This window comes from Engraulis encrasicolus, chromosome 23 (assembly GCF_034702125.1).
Source record: "Engraulis encrasicolus isolate BLACKSEA-1 chromosome 23, IST_EnEncr_1.0, whole genome shotgun sequence".
Taxonomy (NCBI): domain Eukaryota; kingdom Metazoa; phylum Chordata; class Actinopteri; order Clupeiformes; family Engraulidae; genus Engraulis; species Engraulis encrasicolus.
Genome location: NC_085879.1, coordinates 898103 through 920413, shown reverse-complemented (window position 1 = coordinate 920413; position 22311 = coordinate 898103). Strand labels below are relative to the sequence as shown.

The 22311-nt window shown below is 42.6% G+C and overlaps 1 protein-coding gene across 1 annotated transcript; it reads right to left on the bottom strand.

Annotated features, from left to right (window-relative positions):
• Positions 1-16319: 16319 nt before the first annotated feature.
• LOC134439656 (alpha-(1,3)-fucosyltransferase 7-like) lies at positions 16320-20934 on the bottom strand. The gene is made up of 2 exons (XM_063189558.1): positions 20844-20934; positions 16320-18344 (listed from the first exon to the last, which is right to left on the bottom strand). The coding sequence occupies exons 1-2, from the start codon at positions 20879-20881 to the stop codon at positions 17282-17284; spliced, it is 1101 nt and encodes a 366-aa protein (XP_063045628.1). The 5' UTR covers positions 20882-20934; the 3' UTR covers positions 16320-17281.
• Between the last annotated feature and the right edge of the window lie 1377 nt (positions 20935-22311).

Sequence of the window (22311 nt, the reverse complement as noted above, 5' to 3'; positions counted from 1 at the left end):
GAGCATTACAGTAGTCTAGCCTACTGGTGACAAAGGCATGACTACGTTTTTCAGCGTCTTGTCGGGGGGCCAAGCCACGCACTTTGTTGACATTTCTAAGATGGAAAAAAGCAGATTTTGTTATTTTGTTGATGTGAGGCTCAAAGCTCAAATCCGAGTCTATGACCACACCTAGGCTAGTAACCTTTTCTTTAATATGCATGCTTAGGTCACCTAGGCTTGAGTGGAGTTTTGCACGTTTTTCCTTAGGCCCAATGAGCAACACTTCAGTTTTATCCTCATTTCATTTTAGGAAGTTACTGTTCATCCAATCTGTGATGACAGACATGCATTTAGTCAAGGCATGAATGGCAGTGGTTTGGCTAGGCTCAACAGAGATATATAATTGTGTGTCATCGGCATAGCTATGAAAATCAACATTGTGCTCTCTGATGATGGAGCCCAGGGGCAACATATAGAGAGAGAAGAGGAGAGGGCCCAAGCAACTACCCTGAGCAACTCCAAAAGGCACATCATACTTGTTGGAGACGTATTCTCCAATGGTGACAAAAAACTGCCTTCCTGTAATATATGTTTTGAACCACTCTAAGACGAGCCCGGACAGTCCTACCCAAGATTCAAGGCGGTCAATTAGTATGTTATGATCTATCGTGTCAAAGGCTGCACTTTTCTGATGTTTCCCCGCTATAAACAACCTCAAAAACGCCTCACACTTCATCACAAAGTTCTAATCAATCAAACCGAGACACAGAGAAGATCATCGGACCACACAGTCTTTCACTTGCCAGTGTTTTCAGAGGTGTCTCACTGTTGCAACTCTCTAGTCTGACCCGGATGCAGGCTTCTCTATCAGGTGGCTAGGTAGGCTAAACATGGTCCGCGGTTCTTATACAGGCTGCGGCCGTAAAATGAAAAGGAACCCCGACAGTTTTCACCGACTGCCACTGTCTAAAGGGCTCTGCATACTTCACGTGCGCACTTTGGCGCGTTTGGCGCGAGAACCATCAATGACGTCATCACTTGCGCCAGACTATTCATACTTCAATCCGGCTTTCGCTCGCATTTTCGGAAGTGCCCTCTGCTGTTCATGAGATAAACTGCAGTATCTTTCGCAACTCGCAGCGTGGGTTCTACGGATGTATAAAATAGAAAGCCAAACACGGCTGCTGTAGGGCTACTGAACGTCTGACTTGTGACTTAACACATTGAAACATAGATTTTTGTAGTAGCTTACATTGCCACATCATTCCAAGACCATGTGAGAGCATTGTTCTGGCGGCAGAATTTATAAATAGATCACCGAACACAACGTGCTTCTGAACAAAGTAAACAATTGTTTCACTGAACAACATTTAAGGGAGAAGATAAAATAACTCTCTAGGACATTTTATTATCCTCAAAATGATGCAGAATCCATTCTGTAGTAGCCTACAGTAGCTGTAGCCTCTCTTCGCAACTCCTGCTTTGTCGGCCTACCTACATGGTTGCTGGTGGCGCACGACAAGTTACAAAAAATGTGGGGTGCACGAACTCGCGCCACGGCGTGTGACGTCATTTTGGGTCACGTGACGGCGCGCGCCATCGTCGCGAGTGAAGTATGAAGGAGGGTAGCGCCAGTCACGCCAAGTATGAATCCCCCTTAAACCAGCCATATTATGGGAATGGCTAATAGCATTAGAAGTGGACGAAACTGACATAAAAACCCAGAGGGATCGCGACTACTGTGTGTGCAGGCAGCTGATTTGAAGAGTTGTATGGAGAGTACAGGTAGGCCTAGACTTGAACGACCATCCGGGTAGGCCTACTTTGGAGTTGGAACAAGTTTGCCTCATTTTTGCATGTTTGGGATGAAATACACTCACTCATTCGAAGTGAACCCCCCCACCCTCTCCTCTCTCTAGCTCTCTCTCGTTCTGCCCGCATGATTGACAACCTAGACCAAGCTGCGTGAGCAAGCGGTCTCATGTGCAGGAAGACTCGAGTTGATGCGATTACAGGGTTGAAGTATGGCTCCAAACAGTCTCTAGCCTAGACCATTTCAAAACGTGTTTTTATTTTCCCAAAAGTAAACATTCTTGTGGACACCGATGAACAATTAAACAAACCGCTGCATTTTTAGGGTGGCGCGCGCTCCAGTTTGACAGCTGATAATGCCGGTTGGAAGAAAATACATGTGACATTGTTTTGAGCTGTGCAAGACTTTAAAATGTTGTGTTTTTGAAATGTGTGTAACCGCCGAGATATGATGCCCCAATCTATCATATTGCATAGCTGATATAGCTAACGAGGCTAACGTGATATTATCAAACTTTCTCAAAATGCATCCTTTTGCCTTGATTTTGCTCTAGAGCAGGGATGTCGAACCCAGGCCCGGGGGGCAAATTTGGCCCGTGGAGCCATATTATTCGGCCCGTGAGATCATTTCAAATGTTTATTACATTTGGCCCACATACACCATTAATGTATAGCGTAACATGGCTTGAACATGAAATTTGCTGAGTCACAGGATGTGCAGACACATTTTAACTAACAAATATGATGGGAAAGAGTGTATGCAAAATATAACTATGAGTTTAAAGTGCATGCATGCACAATTTTAGTCCATTTTTAAAAAAATAATTGTCGAGTTCAGCCCGCGACTTTGTTCTAGATTTTGATTTCGGCCCTCAGTCAATTTGACTTTGACACCCCTGCTCTAGAGTGACTGTATTTCATCCCAAACATGCAAAAATGAGGCAAACTTGTTCCAACTCCGGATAAATCCTTTAAATGTGCGTTACGCCCCTTTATGGGGGATATCAAACCGAATGTCTCATTAACTTACATGCTACATCGGCTAGCCTAAATTAACACAGTCCATGCTTCAGCTACGGCTGTTTGGCTATATTATTTGAACTACCGGCAACACAACACGTTTTCGGCATGTTGTGCGTGAATAACGCCACTCTACCGGTCCTTATCTTTCATTTATTCTTCCCCAAACACCACCGATTGACTTGCATTGGCTGTTTTTCCCCCACAAATGGGCGTAACGCACGATCATTAGGGCCATTCGAGTTCTTGTCGTCATCGACTAATGTTGCAGAGTGTTTCAGCGAGAACTTGTCATCCAGGGCTTGACACTAACACTCGCCAGCCGGCCAAATGCGGGTGAATTTCGGTTTTGGCTAGTAGATGCCGAAGGTTCATTAGCCATTCTGGCGGGTCCGTTACTATTCTGAATGATGAGGCACCGCATTTTGTAGGTTTTTTTCCTCGGACCGTCTTTGCTACAAACGCAATGCAATGCGATTTCGCAAGCCTAGTGGACACTTTTATAAGAAAATATTCCAGAAGAGGTGTTATTCCACATCCATGACCGAACACAGGCGAACTTGGCAATGACTTTGCGCTATCTACTTTGCGCATCATTTTAGGCCTATAGCCTATGAAGAAAAACTAACGAAAGTGCCTTCCAGATCAAAGACGAAAATATTTTGCTCTCATGTAGCTTACATTTGTGCCCTTCCACAACATCTTGGAAAATGGGCAGCCATCTTGAATTTGAAGTGGCCCGCGTACTTTTTGAAAATAGCAATGTCTAAGGAGCCTGTACCTGTACTTTTGGCGCTTGTATCACAAACTGAAGTATCGGGTCTTAAAGAGGGTCTAAGCCTCCTAGCTATAGATGGAGATTGTATCGTTCCATAGATGCTGGCCACAGCACATCTCGAGATGTGTGTGTAGAGAAGTGGCTGAAACAGGAAGTACTTGTAATCGACTACGCCACCCTTAGGGAGTTTAAGTCCCCAAGGGAAAATTGTGTTTGAGTGTCACACAGCAAAACACAGGTTCGCACACCACAAAAACACAGGTTCGTGCAGAGAGAGAGTCGGAGACATTGGCTGTACTCTGAATCATAGAAATCTTTATTTTTCTTTCTCATAATCTATAAAAATATATATTTTCACTCTTTTCTTTTAAAAGTATGTCACTAGTGCCAGATTAACAATTCTAGTGGGTTTACATACTGCAACCCACACACACACACACATCATACAGGGGTTGCCACTAGGGGCCGACAGTTGGCCCAACTGTAAAAGGGTGCTACCTCAAAGTTAATAAAGGCAAAGAAAAGGACACAGCAAACCGAGAATCAAAACAAAAGAAATCAAACCACAACAAACCATGCAAAATAAATCAAAGGTGCACACAATTAAACAAAAAGGTTAGACACAAGCAAAATGAATCAAAATAAAGAAAAGAGGTAGGCCTAATTCCAGGGGTTTTTCCAGTCAACCTCCCCCCCATGGATCCCCTCACTCATCCACTGAACACACACACCGTTCATTCACACACACACACACACACACACACACACACACACACACACACTATGCGGAGCACCCACACACCAGCGCACGCGCGCACACACACACACACAGCGGAGCGGCCCACACACTATCACACCCACACCGTACATACACGCACACTGATCGGAGCACACACACACACACACACACACACACACAGCGGAGCGGCCTACACACTAGCACACCCACACTGAAAACACACACAAACACACACACACACACAGTGGAGTCACCCACACCAACGCAACACCGAGCACACAATGAGACACTTGATGCCCACAGGCACCAGTTTCTGCAATACAGCAATCGTTCCCAGTCTAAGCAGCAGCCGGGGTCTTGACACGGATGGCTGTCACAGCAGCAACCATCAGTTCGAGGTTGGCGAGCGTGGAGCCCTTGAGTACAACGAGGACACTGGTCGAGATGGGCAGCGTACTATGAAGCCACCAAGCAACAAGTAAGGCTGAACAGTCCGAGTATGGATGATGAATAACGCAAGTAGGACCAAGGCCACCTACTACGAGGTCACTAGTAGGAGCAGGTAAAGGTTGAGTGCCGTGGGCAGTCGGAGTGAATAACGCAAGTAGAACTGTGGCAGCCTACCAGGAAGCCACCAGTAGAAACAGGTAAAGGTTGAGCACCTTAGGCAACCTGAAAAAGCTGTGCAAGAGCCAGGGTTAGCACTCCTGAACGAGCAAGCAGAGCAAGAAGATAGCCACACAAGCTAGGTAAATACACAGTGCAGTTACGTACCGGGGTTCGGACAAAGTGAGTGCCCAAGTGAAAGAGAGTCGAGCAAGAGGGACGACAACAGCTGCAGCCAAGAAGTCGGAAGACGCCAAAGCATAGGCCAAGCGTGCTTGTCTGCCTCTGAACAGACCGCTCATATTTATGGGAAACTGCCGGCCAAGAGATTGAGGAAGTGACACCCCCATGACGCTCTGAATGGCTCAGAGCCTTTAAGGGGCCAGCATCCCACTACATGTGCATAACGGAGCACCAGGACTTTTACCTGTATCTCAATCGTGGAGTGCTAGAAACATTCTTCTCAATCGAGAAATTTTTTTACCCGGACCTGCTGGACCCAATGGCCAGTTGTCAAAGCGAAAACATTTTGTGAGTTGTTCCCTAGTTGAAAAACGAAGCTGCCGCGTAAGTTTATGTAACTAGTGTAACTATTACAATGAAGGCATACCAGCCATAGCACGTAAAGCACAGCAAAGGTTTTAGGTTAGCTAAATCATCATCAGTAAACAGTGACAGCAGCAGAAAGCCTGCCTACAAACCTGATCTTCGGAGACTGTTGGTAGGCTATCACAGTGGCTGTACTTGGCACACCAGGGAAGGTGAATGGCACCGCAGATGTTTTCAGACTTTTCTTTGCGGACATTCTGATGAACTTTATGAAGTCGTCAGGGCTGAAATGATCATTGCAGATCACCCTGTTACGTAGCGTCTGATGTGTTTAAGTCAAGGATAGGCGTGCAAGGAGGTCTACATAAGCGCCTATCCCTAGGAGCTAAAGTTTTGTTCTTTCCGGGTCTTTTACAGGAAAATAATGAAAAAGTTTCGGTATATATTGGCTATTGTCGCAATTTTTATATGCACATGTATTTACCATGTTGCCACGTTGCTGGTTTATAATCCACTACACATTAAAAATGCAGTAATGTAGTAGTTCTAGCTGGCGTCTTACTGTTGAAGTGGGTTTACATCTGATCACAGCTGCCGAGAGCAAGGTAAAATTCCGCTGACTAGGAGAAACTAGTTCCCCGTATTACAAAAATCCATGTAAGGCAAGGTCAGTTTTATTTGAAACACCTCTACCCAGAACGGTTGGAAATGCTCAAAGTTGGGTGGAGTTCCCGCTGTAACGGGATCCCGATTCTACCTGAATGAGCTCCTGGCCTTAGTGAGTGTAGCTGAGCTGAAGGCGTTGCGTCACCACTAAGACGGAGCCTGAGTATTAAACAAAGTGCATATAAAGTCGACCACAAATTTGTACAAAACGCTGAGCTCGCACCAGTTTGATTTGCTAGCACACCATGGGGAACAGATGGGGAGAATGAGCTGAAGTGGGGTGCAGTGCAAACCTTTGAAGGGGTGTGGGACAATGCGCCCACACACTCGTGAGTGAACCTTTGGCCAACCAGTTCAGGTGTGCATCTCTGCTGAGGCGGTATGCAGATGAACATCAACCATGTGACATGTCACCTTGTTGTCGCTACATGACTGAAATTTGGCCCTTCCACGCTTTCACATGCGTTATTGAAATAACGTCTTGCGAATGCATGCAACCATGGACACAACCATGTCAACGAGAGCGCATGCGCCATCACAACTTTGCATCAAGCAAAGAATATGCAACAGCTTGCAATACGCGCACTAGAGAGAGAGAGAGAGGGAGAGAGAGAGAGAGAGAGAGAGAGAGAGACGTCTTCCAACAGGTGCCGTGCCATTGTAACACTTGCATACAATAAACTGGCTATATACTCGCAACGCTCTTGATTGCTGGTATACCCACAAGTATTTTTTTCATAACGTGCAGTCCCGTTTTCCCCCAAAGTTGTTCTAAAATATCGACAGAGATTTATGAGTGTCGGGGCCATGATTTTTTTAACACATTGGACACATTGGCTTATAAGACGCTCTGGCAGTTTTTGACAATATTTTATAATTACAATGTCATTTTAGTAATTGATTTCCCCAAATGGTATTTTAGTTTGACAATTTTATAGAGAAGTGTAGACAAGAGGAAATGAATGTAATATTTTAGTTGACTAAAATTATTTTAGATTTCGTCGACTAAAATTGTATGAATACTAAAATTGTATGAGCATGGACGTCAGCGCCCATAGCCAGATCGCACCTGTCCTTAGAGTAAAACAACCTACAACCTTCAGATGCGTAACCACTGTCTCTGGATGGAGTCTCCACTCTGCTGAGCAGGGGCCACCTCCGAAGAGCATGTCAGCTTCCACATTCAGTACGCCTGACAGATGAGATGTTCTCAGTGACAAGAGATGTGTATCTGCCCATAGCAGTAACCGTTTGGCCAGGAAGTGCAACTGCCAGTAATGCAAAACCTTGGTTATTAATATAGGCCACCACAGCCATATTGTGCATTCGGACGAGAACGTGGCGCCCAGACAGGAGAGGCTCAAAGTGACTCAGGCCCAAGAACATTGTCAAGAGTTAATATGACACGCGGACAACTGGGGGGACCAGGTACCGCTGACACCGCGACCATCCACCAGAGCCCTCCATCCAGTGAGGGATGTGTCTGTACAAGACGATGAGGTTCCCAGAGGAGCTCCTCTGTCGAAAACACCCTGAGGGTGTATAAGATCTCTCCCATAGGGCTTTCAGGCCGACCAGAACGGAGCCGGTGTGGGTGCCCGCACCAGTTACATTCGGCACTAAAGTGCTTGTCTGCGAACCGCCTGTGTTCATACCTGGCTGGCTCTGAACTTTTTCCGCACGTGACTGTGTTACCCGGAATGAACCTGCTGACGGCCACGCTGTCGTCACGGTTCGCAAAGAAAAACCTAGTATTTTGCGGTTCGCACTGCGAACCATCTTTCCAGTTCGCGAACGCAAATATCTGTGGCGTGAACACGACGGCCGGTTCGCGATTAGGTGCGGGAAAGGGCTCCAGCACGGTTCTCAGTCTGGCCTGGACCACACGTACCACTTCAAACGCCACTCTATGAGGGCTGAGAGAAGACAGACTAATGGGACCGTGACCAGCGCTTCTCGAGCGTGGGCCAAGCCAAGGCAAACACCGCACACGTTGTGTGCGTCGGAAGCCGTAATATCGAAGCAGCAGCCCCGCGGGCATGAATGGTCCTCAATAGGAGGTCTCTTCTGAGTAACCCTACGGCCCGTCATCGAATATCTCACGGCCCGTACCCACACAGAGTAATTCCGCTCCGCTCTCATTGACTTTGAATGGGGGCGATATCGCGCTTGACAGCGCGGAGGTGAAGCGATATCGCAGCGGGACGCGGTTTGATATAGACGAGTTCTCTATATCATGCAAATTTGATGGTCCAATAACCAATCAGATGGGCGTATGGGTAGCAAGGGCGGGAGTTACAAAAAAAATTGAAAAACATGGCGGCGATTTCTGTGATTTCCAACATCACGTTTTTGCTTAATATAAAGACCCTAAATGCTTATAAATGTAACGACTACCACGGATTGATGTAAAAATGCACCACAAACTTATGTAACACAAAAAGGTTACTCCACATTGCCATTTGATCACTCGATGTTTTAAGCTAACTGTGTAAGCTAACATTAGCATTTTACCAGAACCAGGCAGCTCCAAGCTTAGGCCTATATTAGACTACTTCTGTACTTCTATAATGATATAACGGGGCTTAGATGTTATCTAGGACCAAAACACAATCGTATTTAAGCCATGTACACACTGTGTTGTGATATTGAGTGAGTAATGTGTGCAAACGACCGTTTGCCGTTTGTTATCTCGCTCGGTCTACCCGGTGCCAGCTGCGAGACACAGCCCGCGCCGCGAGGCTCGAAAGTCGGGTGAGCAGCGTAGTTAGCCCCGGGGAGAATCTAATGGGAGTATCCGTGACCACACCCCCAGCGCGATATTGCGCGTCGCGGATCCCGCCTGGCAGTTTCCCCAGTCGGTACTGGGCGTCAGAGGATAAGATGTGGTAACAACACAGTAGTCACAGGGGAAGCTAATTGCAACCCTACAGTAACAAGCTTAGCTAATGGATTAGCTGTGGCTAGCAGAAACATAACTTGCATCATGCATATCATCTGCTTTAATATTGAGACCGCAGCCCCGTGGGCATGAACAGTCTTCAACTTCTCCTTAACTATTACCACCACGGGCAAAGTTGTAGTCGGACTGTTTAACTGAACTACGGGAGAGAAGGAATCGGATATGTGCACGGGCGCGCTACCTTATATACGCCCGCAAGGATGGCGGAAAGGAGGCAGAGTGGCCTCTGGCATGATTAAAATATGTATTCATGGAAAGTACTCTACAAGGACGTTTCCCATTGAGAGTAGTTTGAATGAAATTACGAACAGTGCACCGGGCTGACAAGACAACCACGGCTGAAAAACACACACAGTATCGTGCTAAGACTCATTTTCACAGAGGGAAGGTCAACAAGTGCCCTAAGGCCCTCTAGTAGTTCACATGTACAGTATGCAGGAGAACCACATAGCATACCATAAAAAAGGAACATACCGTAAGTGGCATATTTGTGTTCTGTGTACACGCTAGTTAGGTATTTCAGGGGACTGACAAACAAGGCCATGCATGAAGAGAAACCAGTTCCTGAAGAAAGACTAGATGGTTCAGCCACTGTTTTGAACCACATCCATGCAGACAGGGTTGGGGAGTAGGCCTAAAGTATTACATGTAACGGCTACAAAGGATACAAAATAAAAGTAACTGTAATCCCTTACAGTAAGAAAAAAACGATGTAGGCTAATCAGATTACAGATACATTCAATGAGAATGGGGATTACTTAACAGGATTCCAATTTGTGCGAGTCTTTGGCCCTTTTTATTTAATTATTAACACACATCAGAGACGTGCGGTCAGGGTAGGCAGGGTAGGCAGTGCCTACCCTGGGATAAATGTCTTAAAAATAAAAACTAACACGTGTTTTAAAAAATATTATTCAGAGTTCACATACACAACAATAACATTGATTCAGCATAAATTATGAGCTGTTTAAAGTACAGTATACGCAGGACAACGATCAAAAACCTAAGTAATCGCACGAAGCAAAGCGCTCAGGCTTGGGCAGGTTGCCGTGGCAACGCGCAGTCCCGGCTGGTAGCAGAGACACGAAAGCAGAGCTTTCGAATGCCAGCCAGGCAGCCCGGTAAGGCTCGCTTTTCCTCTGCCTAGCCTGCCTTCAGTGCTGTCCATGTAGAAGTTTGCACATGCGTATTAAGTTGTCTCATAGCTTGTCAATGGGACTAAAAGCAGAGCCTTTAGTCTGTGGCGGGAGTATGTGAGCCAATCACAGCGGCCAAAACGAAAAATTGTTACAATTCAGGTGTAATAACTATAGCCCAGCGAAGACACTCTGCATTCAGCACTCTATCGAATACTTTCGAAGTGAAATATCGGCAGCTATGTCAACAATTGCACATCTGAAGTGTTTTAGCAAGCTGGATTACCAGCAGAAGTTGCTCACCATCAATCGAGGTAGGCCAACACCTCCTCTTCGCAATTTATATCAGCGCAAGGGGCAGAAAATAGTACGTACATTCCATCAGGAATGGTATGAGAGAAAAGAGTGGCTCTGCGGGTGTGATGTTAGCAACCGTCTGTTCTGCTTCCCTTGCTTGCTGTTCTCAACACAGCTAGCAAGGCAAGGCTTGTTCAAACTCTAGCCGTACAGAAAACATGGCATGCAGTCTTTGGCGTTTTGCCTTTATTGCAAAAAAGCCGAGAAGTAGCAAGAAAGATGGTTCAGATGACAGGCAATTGCTGAGCCGTTTGCAATCGCTGCATTGTGGAAATATTCAACATCAGATGAGTAGCAGCTTCAAGTAGTTTGAACACACTGGGACAAAATATCTTCATCATGTCAACCACCCCGGGCTTTTAATGGAACTAACTTGCATGGAAAACATTCTCGTGATTCTGCGTTAAGGTAGATTCATCTAATTATTAAGCTGTGGGTAGCCTTTTAACATGAACATGCTCAAGTTTGTCGTGGTGCCTTTTGTGGTCAGGGAGGTGTTGACATTGAAGATTGGTTGTGCTGTGGACACGAATAGACTGAGTGTGTGTTATTATGGACGCGAGATTGTTTTTGAGCGTACGACATGACTTCATTTTCCTAATTTATTATGATGATGACTTAATACGCGATGCGTTAGGTGTGTGGAACCTGTTAGCAAGTTGACGTGCAGCTGTGTTCTTTTGAAGTGCACGGTGTACGTCGAGATCAACGTGGGGGCGGTGGGGCTCGCTCGAGTGACTGGGATGGGTGCTCACGCACTCACAAATTGACTTGATTTGAAACACCTTGCACAACCGTTGCTGAAGTGTTTGAGAATACAATCATGCACAAGAATGAGTCTCAGAAGTGTTTTCGTTGGTTTACTCGATGTACCAGTATTTACTGTCTGAATGCACGGCTCATGTTTGTTGAGTTCGCAAGCAATCCGCACCCTTGCCAACTTTCCTTCTGGTCTGTGAGTGTTTGATTAGCAGCACAAAATGCGTCAATGAAGCAGGAGCTGTTACCTAGGTTGGTTGATTGCTAAATGTAAATCGTTTCCCCTCACATGCTATGGTGTGATTCACAGTTGATGAACTAGACATTTTATCTTCTAAACAAAGTAGGCTACACTGCCACCCTGCATCCATGTGAAACCCTGGCATTTGCAACAGAATAAACAGAAGAGGAGCAAAGGCAACTGCTAAAGCCAAAAGTTAAAGCTTTTCCCCCAAAATGCTGTGATGTTGTAGCTTTCTAAATTATTGTAAAATGTAGGCCTACAGGTCCTTAAATGTGTACAAAGTAGGCTATGGGTCCTTGAGCTACCAATTTGCCAATTTGGCAAAAAAAGTCTAGCTGGCCTTTTCAAGAAATTGAAATTATGCATTTTCACTTATTGTTTCAGATGTAAGGTCTACTGACACAATGTCCAAATGTCTAATAGTTTAGCCTATTTACTTATTTAGTTATTAGAGCTGTGGTGGCTAAGCACTGATGGCATTTTATATTATAGCCTACTTTATATTTACAGTATTTAGAGAAACATAGGCCTACTAATTTGTTGCACATTAAAGACCTTATCAGCATACTAGGTGAATAGGCCATCCAAGCCATACCTTGTGGCATAAGGCCTCTCTCACACTCACACTCACACACACACACACAAACACACACACACACACACCATGTTACATTTCAGATCTGCATGAAAGGGGGTACTATTTGTTCAAAGTTTTTAGTCTTTTATAAACGTTTTTAGCTGTTAGTGACTCTCCAGATTTGGTTAAAATGCAGGAAATTGCATCGAAGAAATATTTTTTTTTCTGGGGGAGGACCCCCAGACCCCGCGCTAAAAAATACACAAAAAATATTTATTTTCTATATTTACTGCCTACCCTACCATACCCCTCACTGCACGTCACTGACACACATGCTTAGCTGACAACCATTTAAAGTATTCATACATTACACTCACATACATTGCATCCAAACGCGCATACATTTTCAATCACAAACCACACGAAATCCAAGTTTTGTCAAAATCTGTTGTTTCTTTATTTTGTTTTGCCTAATCCCATTGTTTATCCTTATGAGTTAAAACGAGTGGGTTTTCAATGTTTTAAGAGCACTTTGCAATGTTTCTTGAGCATTTGAAAGTTTCATGTCTTACCGGTCTCGCAGCACTTCCGTGTTTGGCAAAGGGTTGCGTGCTGGCGAAAGTGACGCTTTTATCATTGGACACGCTCACGTGTGCGCGTCCTCTCGCCATCACATTGACATAATTATTGCTGTTTGCATGTTGACATGCATTTGTACTTGTTTGTTATTTTTCTTGTTAAGGCCTGATAATGTTTATTTTGTTGTAGCGCGCTTTTAAACGGTTAAAATTCCCTGCTTTTTCTTCAGGCATTTGTTTTAGCCACTTATAGGGAGGAGGCAGACATCCTTCATAATGAAGAATTTCTCATTCTGTGTTAGAGCCAGGTGGGGACAAGACCTGTATTTGTTTGCTCTGCCATATACTCAGATGTGTGAGTATTTTTGACTACACTATTGCAATTGAGCCGTAGGCCTAGCTAGTTTATTTATTTTGTTCATCTTTATTTTGGTTCCACGTAACCTGTTTATTTTTGTATATTTTTGTAAATAGTGTATAGTTATATTTTTCAACATTTTGGTTTATTTTGGTTGTGTTTATGGTCTATGGCTAAAATAAAAACATCGTCTCCTGCGTTCCTGCCGTATCTGTGTGCCTATCCGTAAGACCCTCGACACTCTACTTTTTAACATTTGGTTAAAAAACAGTGTCAGTTCTCACAAATAAAATGTTGAACATGGGCCAATGCTCATTTAAACCTTAAGTAATCCAAAAGTAATCCAAAAGTAATATGTTACATTACTTTGTAAAAGTAATCTAAAAAGTTACAGTACAATTACATTTTTAATCAAGGTAACTTGTAACTGTAACGGATTACATTTATAAAGTAACTTACCCAACACTGCATGTAGATGAATTTGGCAAATGAGAGAAAACAGTAGTGCTTAATCTAATATACACTAACAGTCAAAAGTTTTAAAACAGTACACTTTCCCCACTATACTTTTTTATTGACAATTTCAGTTCAAATTCAGTGAATTACATGTCATTGCTATCTGAAATACTAGAGTAGAGTATCATTTAGCCTATTAATCCCGAGGGAAATTAAGGTGTCCAGTAGCATACATACATAAATACAGAAAAGACATGACACACATCATTGCACATACATTCACCATACAGCACACGCTTAGATACATTTAGCCAAAGTCAGATCTCTCTCTCTCTCTCTCTCTCTCTCTCTCTCTCTCTCTCTCTCTCTCTCTCTCTATCTCTATATCTCTCTCTCTCTCTCTCTCTCTCTCTCTCTCTCTCTCTCTCTCTCTCTCTCACACACACACACACACACACACACACACACACACACACACACCTACACACACACACACACATATACACACAGCGGTACAAGAAGTGACAAAGATATGCACACAACAAATGAGCAATTGAAAAAGTCAGTAGCCTATGGAATAATTTCATAGAAAATACATTACACTCTATACACCCTACACCCAAACCTGTTCCATAGGAGCTACTATTGCATTGAATTGAATTAAACATAGGCCAATAAGTTCAAACCTTACCCCAATGCCAGGAACGTGGGTCTACAAGGAGCACATATAAACCTTTTCTTCATTATGTGCACACTACTTCAAGCTTATTGAAAACAATAATATTCTTTGATATTCCAAAAGGTCTTTTGATTGACAATGTGTCTCTGCTGTTACCTAACTAATACGCTTATGTTATAAATACAGTGTTAAAGGGACACTGTGTGAGATTTGTAGTTGTTTATTTCCAGAATTCATGCTGCCCATTCACTAATGTTTACCTTTTTCATGAATACTTTATTTTCTTCAAATGCTACTATTACTATGTCAGAACGCTATAAAGGACTTTTAGAAAAAGCACAACAAAATACCTCCTCTTAATGTATGTCCTCTACAAGTCTTCTGTTGTCCAGTCTTGCACTTTAAATGTCTGTATGAGCAATGTCTACGTCCATACTGTCTATGTCCATGTATGAGTACTGTCTATGTCTATACTGTCTATGTCCTTACCTAGATTAGTCTATGTCTGCATGGGAGAGCAAGAAACGCAATTTCAAATTCTTTGTATGACCAGTGCATGTAAAGAAATTGACAATAAACTTGACTTGAAACTTGAAACTTGAAACTTGAATACGTACCACCACCATCAAAATCTAAGCATTCATTATGACTGGATAAATTGCACTTTTCATACATGAAAAGGGGGATATTCTCCATGGTCCGCCATTTTGAATTTCCAAAAATAGCAATTTTTAGCTGCAAAAATGACTCTAGTTGGACCATGCTAGAAAATATTTGTTTATTACTTTCATGTAAAGATCAAATTTGGCAATAGGCAGCCCAGTTTGAATGAGCGGCATAGTTGCAGTACCTTTTTTGACCATGTCCTGCACAGTGTCCCTTTAAACATTCAAGCAAAACTAATCTCTAATATGAAAATCGTTCTGTATGTTTGGGAATATATTTATTTATTCTGGGGTCAAATTGACCCTGAGGATAGTAGATGTTACTATCCGAAAAATACAGCATCACCGTACAGACAAGTCAAGGGTAGCGTGAGCAATACAACAGCATATTGTAATTTGCAGAACTGGTCCTTTAAAGAAAGAAAAAAAACCTCATACAACATTGAAGCTGATATAAAATTTTGTATTATGCAACTATAGCATAAGGTGTGAAACTGCTGACATGCATTTCTTCTTTTCTGCCATTTGTAACATTCACATAACTCAACAATTGGATATCACTCCAATGTATAGTTTTGCAACATGTAACATTAAAACCAATTACTTTTACATCGACAACTGTAAAATTTCTTACCTGGTAACTTCTGACAGAGAAGTGTTTAATCCAACACTTTTAAAAAATATGTATTTTTTTAATCTTTTGAGATAAAAGTAGGCCTACTTCATTACCAAAACCACAAATAAACTAGAAATGCACTCAGAGTACAGTACAGTATTTGAAAAACAGCTTTGCCTGTCAGTCTGTTATTTTTTAGTTAAAGTCAGTGGTCATTTATATACAATGTCACTCTCACATCCTGATTTCAGTCATAAGTCTTTTTTGGAGATCATCTCGGACTTGAGGTAGCCTATTTAGCTGCATAAGGGGCCTATATTATATTTTTATGCTTCGTCTGTGAAGGTGTCCTGCCCTGTGCTTTGTGTTTAACAAACAACCAACCTGATCCATTCTTCAAAAGTTTGCACATTTGCCAGATTATTTGGAGAGAATAATCTTCAGAGAAAATACCTACAGGTACAGTATGTTTATATGTGTAAACAAAAGGCACAAAAGAAGGATACAATCTCTATTTAAAAATCCCGCCCAGATATGTGTAAACAGGACTTTAAAGGAGCACTCCTGCCAATTTCAGGGCAACTTTTGTTTACATTTTTTTTTTAAATGAACATAGGCCTACTCCAAATACAGTATTTTCCCAAAAGATATTGCTGTTTGTTAGCTGTCTGCTGATATTGCATAACCTGTTGGATGTTTTTGGGAATACATTTAAAAAAAAAATTGAAATGTAAACAAAAGTTGCCCTTATTAGAATAGCTCATATCTCGGAAAGGGCTGAGCCAAAAAATGTGGCGTCACCGGGTACTCACAAGTCAAGGGTAGCGTGAGCAATACAACAGCACATTGAAATTGGCAGGAGTGCTCCTATAAGGAACACATCTTTTTTATTTTCACATATTGCATTATTCATGAATGTGCATATCATTTCCCTCTCAGTGTTTTCAGTAAATAGAATTATTGGATCAGAATTATGTTTTATTTTGTACCATAGACTTGCATTGCTATGCTCAATTTGGCTATAGCTATACTGTTAAAGAGGCAATGCAAACACTAGACGAAATGATACACACATTCCTAATAGTCTATTGCTAGAAATACTGCAAATATGTGAAAATCAAAAAAGGGTGGTCTGTTCCTTTAAAGCAGCAGAAATGATTAGTACATTAGTAATGCACTAGTACACCAGCCTACCTTGCCAACCATATCAATAATCACACCACACCTTTAACACACAATCACAACCTTTAAGAACCTTATCTATGCCTTATCTATATTTTCATTCTTTCTTTTCACCTGTAGCCTAAAGAAACATTTCTTGCTGAACAAGTCAAACTGCAGGCTTCAATATTCTACGACATGAGGTAAAGAAGTCTCTGGCATCTAAGGTTGTGGACAAGACAAAATACTAAGGGCAATATCACACAGGGCAGGGATCAGAGATATTTTAGTAGTCAGGTGGTATAACTTGGATTAAATTGTTACTGTTTTTTTTTTATATACAAAAATACAAAGTCCACGTATGAATCATTTTGTACAATTTACTAATGTACTTCACACAAAAGTGAAATAAATGCCAATGACTCATGCACAGATGAAGTAGATATGGTTCAGTGGTTCACTTGTATATCCTTACAAACAAACAGGAAAGAGGAAATACAATGTTTTACTGTGCCTCTCAATTCAATGAAGACCAGTTAGCCTAGAAATACTGTGCAGGAACTTAAAGCTTTTTCTTGTTTCTAACTAATTTCCCACAAGTCCAAATTTGCGTACACTTTTTGAGGGAGGCTACTAGCCTGTGGACAAATTTTACAAAACTCTTCCTGCCAGTCATCAAAGATGTCTACGGTATAGTTCAAGTGCCAGGCATAGTATGAGGCATACCGTTGTTCGTCTTTAGACAGTTCTATGAGGAACTCGCCTAGCTTCTCCACAGAATCAAAGTCATCCACGTGGATGAAGGAGTCCTTGGGCACAACTGCTTCATATTCCTCCCTGCGTGGTCCCAGCACCACCGGCACAGCCTGGCCAAGCAGGGCATTTTTCCAGAACTTCTCAGTAATATAATCCTTGTGCATGGAGTTCTCAAAAGACAGGTAGAAGTAGCAACGAGACATTGTGGGCAGCAGGTCGTCTGAAGACAGGAGCCTGCCTGAGGCACTTCCATATACCTCCACTGGGAGTACAGCCGCAAGCTGTCTATATACAGATGTCCTCCTATGTTCCTCTCTGTAGTTGCTGACCACCCAACAAGCCAAGGATGATTTGTTCTTTGGTACAAAATCATCAACTGCCAGCGCTGTTGCCTTGTCCCTTGGCACCAGCCTTCCGTATGGCAAATAGAAATCTGCATTGCGGCTGTAGGACATGATGGCGTTAAAGTAGCCTGCAAAGGGCCACAGGTTGCCATTGTTGTCCGGGCTCTCCAGGGTTAGCCATACCCACCGCTGATTTCTGGGTCGCCTGCGTCTGGGCAGCCTCTCTTCACCTATAACCAGCTCCCGGTTGTGGAACACCACAAAGTCTGCGTAGGAGAACCAAGACCGGTCGTCCACAAGAAGGCAGTTGTGTATGCCGAAGTGGCTGCAGACACCTGGGTTTGGTTCGACTGGTATGTGAAAGGGCCAGTGCCATACTAAGACCACAGTTTCATTTTCACCTTTGTGGTGGACAGGCGACCCCCATGACCACTCCGGGTACAGATAGTAGGTTAATATGGTACACAAGATGAGGAGAGAGGCAAATTTACAGCGATAACCAGTCGGAAATACAGTGCAGTGCCCCTGATGGTGGCTCCTTGCCCTGAAAAAGAAAACAACAATTTAGGCCACAATAGAATTGATGCGAAAATGGCTCAGTTTACTTTTTACACCATAGTATATCAGCACAGGTGCTCCTAGGTTGCACCCCCTTTGTTGGTATGCATGTTTACAGTATGTTTAATCACATGATGTGTGCTGAGGCATTGTTTAAGTTTATACCTGTTTACTGTCAGTGGAGGGGGCTCGTGACCTGCCCTGAAACCTGAACTGAAATTTTGATTCTATTAGGGCTGGAAGTTCTATGGGATGATAAGATCGTTCTTTGAGGATAATTACATTACTTACATTACAGGAAAGTTATCACTCACCTAGCCTTGTTTTCTGACCAGGTGTAGATAGCCACTTGCCATGAAAGGATTAGCCTGTGAGGGACAGTGGTCTGCACACTGGGTATAAGCTCCAAAAATACATTCCTCGGGACTGAGAAGATCCCACTGGTGGATCAAAACGTTGCAGGTTGTAAAATAATAATGTATTTTGGGAGCTTATACCCTGTGTACAGACCTCTGTCACACTATCTACTGCCATTCTCTTGCACACTCTAATTTAATGAAAGGATTAACCCACAAATTGGGAGTCGCTTGACCTTTAACGTCAATATTCACAACAACAGTGGCACATTCATTAGAACTTAGATTCAAAACTTTAATTCAGGTTTTATACATACGAGTTGATTCTGACATGCCATAGCTCTGGGGTAAGACAGCTTTAAAATTTCAAGAGTAGCGTGAATTTCAGGTTTTCCAGAAAGTCATTGTGGTGATTTGTACAGCGTCTGAAGCTTGACCTAGGCTACTGTGAAGGCCTGTGTCATTTCATCAGTACTTGGCACCCCATACTCTAGGGGCAAGAGCGTATGCCAACTTCAGGATATACGTGTTGGGCAGTTGTGCCTTCAATGCACAGCAGAAGTCTGCTGGTGTGTCAGTGCATGTGACAATTTAGCACCAATTACCAGTGTCTGGGTTACTCTTGAAATCATGGTACTGGTTTCCGAAGGTAGGTGGTTGATTTGGCTGTCTGTGGCCTTTTCACTGATTTTGATTGTCTTCAGTTTTAGGAGGCGGAGCCTGTTAGCCTTTGTACTTCACAGGAATATGGTACTCGGAAATGATGACTTGATGTCCTTATGTTGTCCTTGTGTACTGTGGTGTACTGAGCTGTATGTTTTGTCTTCATGTTTTGGCTGTAAACTTGTCCACAATGGTGGTGAAAACAAATTTCCCCTTGGGGACAATAATAGGCAATCTAATGTTGTTATGATGCAAAATGTTGTCAGTGACGCGTGTTCACGCCTTTAAATGGAAAGGAAAGAAATCTGGTGCAGCATGCATGGATGTCTTCTGTGTTTACTAGAAACTAATGGCTAAATGTTTCTGGATTTCTGCAAAATATTTCTCCATGGACTCTAAGACAATTAGGGTCAAAATGTTATGCAATGCACTTGTGGGCTTCGGGAAACGATTTGACTCCTTAGTCTTGGCGTAATAAGTAAACACAGAAGACATCTGTGTTGCACTATAATTTTGTTCCTTTTTATTTCATGCCTTGTTTTACTCTGGTTGCACTGGAGTGAAAACCCCAGGAAAAAGAATAAGCCTATGTTTTCCTTTGTTCTTCACAATTTGAATTGCTTCATAGTACAACACTTGAGAAGAGACATTGGTGTTAGGAGAAATAGCCCATATACAGTACATAACGTGAGGGGATGACTGCAATGTGGATCAACAATCAGAGGCAAGGACAAGATGCTCACTCTGTACATAGGAGCCTCCCCCCCTGCAAAAAGAAAGCAAACAGTCTCTTCTTTCCTGGGCAATTCTGTTCATGGTCAACCCACACCCAACAAGTTCACCAAACTGGTTACACAATGGATCAAGTGCCCATGTTCGGCTACAACATTGACCGGGCATGCAGGTTTTCTGACTGCAATATCATATAACCAACAAGGAAGTATATTCTGTCTAAAAAAAACAAATTTATTGTCTTGTATGTGTCTTTACTTGGAATTCACCTGTTACAAGCTATCTCGTGGTGCAGTGTAACAAAGCTTTATAACATATGTGACAACTGACAACTGTGTCCTTTGACTACAGGATAGGCTCCAAGCCCTTTGCATCGTGTGACAAACAGCATGCACCTCTGATAAGGAAAATGGTTTCCTGTTTCTTGTCGTTTCTTTACTTTATTCTTTTTTCTTTCTTTCTTTCTTTCTTTCTTTCTTTCTTTCTTTCTTTCTAGTATTTTTCCAAAATCTTTAGAAACTATCAGTAATTAGCACACACAGACTATTATCTGTAGAGCACAGAGATAAGTTGTAAATTAACTTTGGACCTGGACCTGTCACACTGCTCCAAAAACTGCTCCCCTGATCACAGAGATGTGAATAAACATGCTGAACACTGTGACATGATGTGACTTGTCTAATGATGCCTAGTTAACTAGAAAGATGCCATACTGAACAGCTAGCATTTTTTACCTTGATGAAGGCCTCATTCTCATGCGAACTTTTAACATGTTGCCGTATTCCTGATTTTTTTCATACTCATTCAAACACGGGTAGCTCTTCGTTCCTTTTCCCCTCTGACTCACAATCTACTTCAGACTGCTACACTCCCACTGCCTCTATCTTTCACACCCTGCATTTGCCTAACCTTGCTCCTCCCACCATCCACCATCATGTGGGCATCTAATGTCTCATTATGTCTAGGCCTATCCTTCTTCAGCAATTCAAAAGTGCAGATAGCTGTTTCACTTTAGGCACAAATCCTTTGGCGTGCTTCACATCACTAATCCCTGGCCGCAATGTACACTATTTCAGACTTCAGATGTCTACTTTCCCAAGCTGAGTTCAAGACATATTAGTGCGCCATGATCTGTGTGGGTACATAGGGCCCCCATGCTACTGTACAAGGGCTTAGGGCCCCCAAAACAATTGTGAAGTGATGTAAATATTAATAAATAATAATGAAGAAAAGTAATATTAAATTATTTAATAATATTAACTGATAATACACCAAACCAATGTGTTGTGCTATTTTATAGCACAGGGTGTGCCATTGTAGACACTGACGGGTAGGAATAATTCGACTTGTAAATAATTTGAAGTGTATCCAAATGAACTCCAGTATCGCCATTAACAGGAAAGCATTTCTCTTTTAGAGCAGCAGACAAAAAGAGAGGACATGGACTAAAAAGAAAGACCAATTAAATTACAGTGACCATCATTTTGGGACTTACTTCTGGTGAATTACCTAAGACCCTGTTTACACATAGGTTTATGAGGATATTTTTGTAAATGTATGTGTTTTGGGGGCTTTTATTTACACATAAACAGAGTATTAGCTCCCTCAGATATTTTTCAAACCGTTTTAAGTGGAGATTGCGGAGCCAAAATCTTTGGGTGGAGTACATCGGATGGCTTCGCCAGGCTAAGGCGTGACATCAGTGGAGGCAAAATGGAATTGAATAGTCGGCTATATTATTAGGGTAGGCTAGGTGTGGGCATGGTTGGGCAATTAAATTTTACAACTGTGACAAATGATTTTCTTGAGTGACAAGTCATCACTCTAGTCACAGTTTTGTTGATATTTTTTCTTTATATGATACAGAATGCTTAAGCTATGAAGATTAATACTAAAGCAACATGCTATTACATGTATTACCGTAAGATGGCAGTGGGGCAAGTGCAAAGTCCCCAGATGTCCCTGATGGAGAGAAAGGTCAAATCAATAGCTAAAGATATTACACACAGTATGTTGCCTATTTACATTTTTGGCAATCGACTCAACACTGAAAGATAGCACCATGATAACCTTAATCTATCAGAGAATGTGGCACTCAGGGTGATAGTCAAGTCCACCTTTGTAGGGTCCAAGTCCAAGTTTATGATTAAGTCCAAGACCAGACTACAAGTCCAAGAAAAGACCAAGTCAAGTCCGAGTCAC

Coding starts and splice junctions, on each gene's coding strand:
- LOC134439656 (XM_063189558.1), bottom strand. CDS start 20,881: ATGTTAAAAGTTCGCATGAGAATGAGGCCTTCATCAAG. Junction 18,345..20,843: donor AGAATGAGGCCTTCATCAAG/GTAAAAAATGCT, acceptor TTTCTTTTTCAG/GGCAAGGAGCCACCATCAGG.